This window comes from Triticum aestivum, chromosome 4A (assembly GCF_018294505.1).
Source record: "Triticum aestivum cultivar Chinese Spring chromosome 4A, IWGSC CS RefSeq v2.1, whole genome shotgun sequence".
Classification (NCBI taxonomy): domain Eukaryota; kingdom Viridiplantae; phylum Streptophyta; class Magnoliopsida; order Poales; family Poaceae; genus Triticum; species Triticum aestivum.
This window is the reverse complement of record NC_057803.1, coordinates 32,585,571-32,591,382: the sequence shown is the minus strand read 5'-3', so window position 1 is coordinate 32,591,382 and position 5,812 is coordinate 32,585,571. Positions and strand designations below refer to the sequence as shown.

The 5,812-nt window shown below is 49.7% G+C and overlaps 1 protein-coding gene across 1 annotated transcript; it reads left to right on the top strand.

Moving 5' to 3' along the window:
* Nucleotides 1-2,279: 2,279 nt before the first annotated feature.
* On the top strand, nt 2,280-3,644 carry LOC123083715 (heptahelical transmembrane protein 4-like). Its single transcript, XM_044505667.1, has 2 exons — nt 2,280-2,584; nt 2,667-3,644. Exons 1-2 carry the CDS (start codon nt 2,280-2,282, stop codon nt 3,535-3,537), a joined length of 1,176 nt encoding a protein of 391 aa, XP_044361602.1. The 3' UTR covers nt 3,538-3,644.
* Nucleotides 3,645-5,812: the final 2,168 nt, after the last annotated feature.

The following is a 5,812-nucleotide window of genomic DNA, read 5'->3' as shown; positions in this document are numbered from 1 at the left end:
GTTTAATTTTTTTGTATTAGTTTTGTTATGTGTGTCCTCAGTTGGTGCAAAGGCGGAGGGTTGATTATTTCGTTATCTAGAAAAGATTTCCTTTCAAGAATGTGTACCATCATATGTAATTCTCCTTTTTCTTTTGCAAAAAATGACTCATATCTATTCTAAAAGTTTATCGGAAATACATAGCATCTCAAGCATAAAAGAATGAATTGAGGTCCCTAGACCACTGGACGACCACTATCGCCGTCAGAACGAGTCACCGGCACGCCTCTGTCACCACTCCCATACTGGAGCCGACCTAACTTTATCGATGATAGTCAGGGAGTCTTCGTGCATGTGCCCCTAAGAATTAGCGCCCTAGAGGCGCCGTCATAGATGTTGAAACATTGAATATATCTGAAGAACCTGGCAGCAAATGTTATCGTCCCGTATGCACAATGAGAAATCCTAACCTCACCGCCCCTATGAGTTGGCAAGAATCTACATTCGAGCTCAGTCTAATCTGTCCTGGAGGACGAACTTGAAGAGGATCGGAGCCCAGAAGACTGACTCTAAAAATAAGCACCACCATCCGTTCGAGCACCACTCCTGCAAAGACTAAAATCCTAACCTATTTACTAGCTGAAGCCGAGGTACCAGGATTCCCCTTCCTGTCATCGATCTTGAAAACGATAGACAAATGGGAGATGAATCTGCCGCTAGTCGACGGAGATCGGGGAGAGGAAGGCTTTGCCGGCCTTGCGATAGGGGAAAGAAATACGTCTGTTGTTCCATCTAGTTCTCTTTGTCCTATTAGATTTTAAATAAAAATACAAATAAGATGTACTCACTAAAGTTGTATAAGGAGTACAGCTCATTTTTTTTTAGTTTTGATATATAGTGTACTCATTATATGTTTTTGCACTGCGAAGTACTATTTGGCTGCGTAGACGAGTGAAAATTCTGTCAAAAAAGATCTTGAGGAATAAAGTTCGTCTAGTCAAGGTTTGCTGTTGGCTGCGGCCTATGCTGGCTTCAGCTTATTATTTATTTTCAAATATCAATACTCGTCCACTCACTTTACAAAAGTACACCGGTGCTTTTCGCAACAATAGAGTCGGCCTGAAATTTGGAGTCCGGCGAAGATCCAAAGGAAGCGCGTAGACAACAACAAACCCAGCTTCTTGGGGAACGCTATCTCAAGGACTTGGAAGGCTTTGTTCCAGCAAAGATCCAACCGAATAGCCGCGTGTGCATAGACAAGACAACAAGTGCCAGTTATCGGGGTTTACCACTACCCCCAAAAACAAAACAAAATTGGATTGGTGCGCAGGCATAAAACTTGTCGTTGACGGAGTATGTTCACAAGGCAAGGGAGAAATATGGCCATACGTCGAGAAACATGGAGATATGTTCAAAGAGTTCAGCGTCTAGTGGGATCGAGGCTCCATCTCCACCAATGTTTGATACTGATCTGACATAGCCGTAACGTACAGACTGTCGGGGATTAATAGATGAGGCAATGCTTTTGTCTTCATTTCGGCAAAAAAAAAAATGTTGAGCGTGGCAGATGATCTTCGCCTACGAAACCCGCTACTGAATAAGTTTGTTCAGAACATGAACACAGGGGGACGCTATGCTACTTCCCCAGTGGCAGCAACATTTCTCTGACGAAGTGTTCTATGATCACCATCCTTTTCTTCCGAGGAGAGTATTAAGCCGCCAGAGTTGAACCAATGCCTGTTTGCCGTCCAGCAGTCTTGCGTGTCTCCGGTCGGCTTGCTGAGAGAGCTACGAGTCTGTGACCAAACCACTACTGTTTTCCACGATCAATCGTGAAGCGGCAGCTGACATTAGTTACATCGTATGGTCGTCCGTGTTGGTAAAATTCACACTGTACTGTGACTTTACGTCGTCTGCCATTGATTGGTGTTGCAGGATACCGCGCTCAAAGAGTCAAAGTAGCCACCGGGAACAACGACAGGCTACATAGCAGCACACGAGCGCTCGTGGTCTGCCTATTACTATTAACTTGTGCCGGCGCTAATTGCTGGACCTGCGCCACGATCCATCGTTTTTTAAGCGTCCTGGTGTGCGCAGTTGCTCTAATCGGACCGTTTCAGGGCACCCATTTCCCACCTAAACTCGGTCACAATAAGTCAACACTAGAGCTTATATATACCCAGAGAAGCCCAAGCACACTGGAACCACACTCCAATCGCCTCCTCTCTACTTCTCCCTAGCTCGACCACACGAGATCGAGGTTAATTTTCCAAAGCCGGCTACCGAGCAGGACTGGGTGAATGGCTTCCACGGTGACGCTGCTGAGGAAGACGGCCGCCATACGGATGAGCGACGTCGCCGCCGTGGCGTCGTCACCAGCGGCGACGACGACGATGAAGTCGCTTTTGCTGGAGGGAAGCAAAGGCGGCGGCGGCGTGGCGAAGAGGTGCTGCGGGCGCAAGTGCGAGCTCGTCGGCTACGACGCTCTCCCGGCCTTCCTGCAGCACAACGAGTTCATCCTCCACTACTACCGCAGCGAGTGGCCCCTCAAGGAGGCGCTCCTCAGCGCCTTCGCGCTCCACAACGAGACCATCAACGTCTGGACGTAAGCCTCTCTGTCCGCCGAGCACGTACTTCCGGGACACGTCGCGCATGCGCTTTAGAAGCTGACGCGTGTTTTCTCGCAGGCATTTGATCGGCTTCTTCGTGTTCCTCGCGCTCACCGTGTGCGCCGCCACGATGGTCCCCATGGAAACCAGTGTGACCCACTCGGCGACATCCGCGGGCCTGGCGAACTGTACCGGCAACGGCGACCCCATGGTGCTGATGGCCTCCTACAGCACCAGTGGAGCGGCCGTGGCAATGCAGACGCTGCTGCGCCGCAACGTGTCCGTCTCCGGCGAGACGGACCTCGCGGCAGCGGCGGCGTTGTCGCTGTTGTCGGGAGAACACGGCCCGGTCGAGCGGTGGCCGTTCTACACGTACCTGTGCGGCGCCATGTTCTGCCTGCTGATGAGCAGCGGGTGCCACCTGCTGGCGTGCCACTCGGAGCACGCCAGCTACGTGCTGCTCCGCCTCGACTACGCCGGCATCACCGGCCTCATCGTCACCTCCTTCTACCCGCTCGTCTACTACACCTTCCTCTGCGACCCCTTCTCCCGGACGCTCTACCTCGGCTCCATCACCGTGTTCGGCGCCGCCGCGGTGGCCGTGTCGCTGCTGCCGGTCTTCGAGGCCCCCGAGCTCCGATGGGCGCGCGCCGCGCTGTTCGTGTGCATGGGCGCGTCCGGCCTCGTGCCCATCGTGCACAAGATGCTCGTGTTCGGCGCACGGCCCGAGGCGGTGGTCACCACGGGATACGAGGTGGCCATGGGGGTGTTGTACCTGGCCGGCGTGCTGGTGTACGCCACGAGGGTGCCGGAGAGGTGGATGCCGGGCAGGTTTGACCTCGTCGGGCACAGCCACCAGCTGTTCCACGCGCTTGTCATCGCCGGCGCTTACGCGCACTACCATGCCGGCCTGGTTTACTTGAGCTGGAGGGACATGGACAAGTGCTGACCACTGTCGTGCACGGTCTGCCCGGACAAAGAATTTTGACGAAAGAAGTTCTAGTACTACAAGAATTGTGGTGTTATTGAGCTATACACAAACCTTTGCCAGAACCACAAAAGAACATCAAATTTCACACTTCTTGTGTATAAATAGACTTGACATATAACTAGTTCAATGCTCTTACTTTGCCGACAATATTTTTAGACATAAATATATCGATTCATACCAAATTACTATGAATAAATGGCCATAGTTGGAGTATAGCCGAAACTTAAAATGTAGCCCCACACGCTCTCAGACCTTGACTCCACAATTTGAGTCCCCCCCACCCCCTCCCCCAACAAAAAAAAAAACTCTAAAATTTGAGGATTTAAATTGAAGTGGTTCCTTACCGAACTCGTATAACTTAACTCCCCAAGAAGATTTAACACAAATTCATTTATTTAGGTCAATGACTTAAAGCTTCACTACTTCATAAAATGATATTTTGGGCACATAGTTCATCGGTTCCTTAACATGAGAACTAATCCAAACAAAATTACAAGAACAATTACACACTTTAACATGAAGACAACTTATTGCTACCACAAGTGCAATCAACACCTTTTCCATCTCCTTATGTTCACCATTAACACTTTTGCCCTTTGCTGTTGACTTCTTTGCCCTGGACACTTGTTTCTTCTCTTAATTCTAATGTAAAAAAATTGAACACTGCATCCTCTATAATCTCATCTCTAGTAGCAAGTGCACCAATATCCAATAGGCCTCTTTGAATCAATAGAATTCTACTTCCCAATACCAAAAGTTTAAACTTTTCTGCACAATATTTAAGCCAACATTGAGCTCACATTGCTTGAAACCGAAAAAAACACCCGCAAAATATTGCACTTACTTTGTCCTTTTCACACTTATAGTGGAACCATCTGGGAAGTTTCTTCGTTGTAGAGACCCGGTGCAGCACTGGTCGCCAACAGTCGTTGCATTTCATGAGTGGTAGAGGGAGCCAATGACTTGCTGGGTGACGGTTGTGCCCAGTCGAGCAGCTGATGAGGAAGAGTGGTGACAGGTGAACACTGAGATGAGGAGGACATCATGGGAGGAGCTCCGAAGGCGACGCGGGGCACTCTAGGTGGCCGCGCGGTTCTGTTCTCGATGAAATGCGGCTTCGTGGTGGCCATTCTCATTAAAAAGCCCGAGGCGGCGATGGGGCCTAGGAGCGATGATAAAGGCGGCGTGAGCGACCCACGAGTGAATCAAAGTGGGGCGGTAGGGCGGCGAGCGTATGGGGTGTCGGCGGAAGTGCTTAGTGGGCGCAAGAGGCAATGCTCTCGATGCCACCATGGAGGCGGACATGCAAAGGGAAGAGACAACCGAGCAAGGGGATGAGATCTTTTTTGCTGAGAACTTCGTTCAGACGCTCAAATTTGAGATCCACTAGAGGGTTCTCCTATTTTTTTCCGAGTTAAGGCCATGGGCACCAACATCCGCTTCAGCACAACTTTCCATCCTCAAACTAGCGGTTAAGTCGAGCGTGTCAACCAGATTCTTGAAGATATGCTCAGGGCTTGTGTGATCTCCTTCGGCATGAAGTGGGAGGATTGCCTTCCTTATGCTGAATTCTCCTACAACAACAGTTTTCAAGCAAGTTCGGGCAAGGCCTCATTTGAAATTCTGTATGGCAGGAAGTGCCGTACCCCTCTCAACTGGTCTAAAACCGGTGAACGTCAGCTTTTGGGTAATGACTTAATCACAGAGGCAGAGGAAATGTGCAAAGTCATTCGTGATAACCTCAAAGCAGCCCAATCCCGTCAGAAAAGCTACTATGCTAGTAAGCACCGTGATTTGGATTTTGAGATCAGAGATCATGTTTACCTCCGCGTCTCTCCTATGAAAGGTACTCGTCGCTTCGGTATCAAAGGGAAGCTTTCCCCCAGATACGTGGGACCTTTCAAGATTGTCAGCAAGAGAGGCGATCTCGCCTATCAACTCGACCTTCCTTCAAACTTTGCAAATGTTCATGACGTGTTCCATGTCTCTCAGCTTCGAAAGTGCTTCAAGACTCCTAACCGCACCGTCAACTTCGAGGACATTGAGCTCTAAGAAGATCTTTCCTATCGTGAGCACCCCATTGCTATTCTTGAAGAGACAGAACGCAAGACTCGCAATAAGTCAATCAAATTCCTCAAAGTCAAGTGGTCACATCATTCCGACCGTGAAGCTACCTGGGAACGCGAGGATCACCTCCGTTCTGAGTACCCGGCGTTCTTTCAGTCCTAGATCT

Excerpts from the sequence above, each read along its gene's own strand:
- LOC123083715 (XM_044505667.1), top strand. The coding sequence starts at position 2,280 with ATGGCTTCCACGGTGACGCTGCTGAGGAAGACGGCCGCCATACGGATG. Across the intron at positions 2,585-2,666 it reads GAGACCATCAACGTCTGGAC|GCATTTGATCGGCTTCTTCG; the intron begins GTAAGCCTCTCT and ends GTTTTCTCGCAG.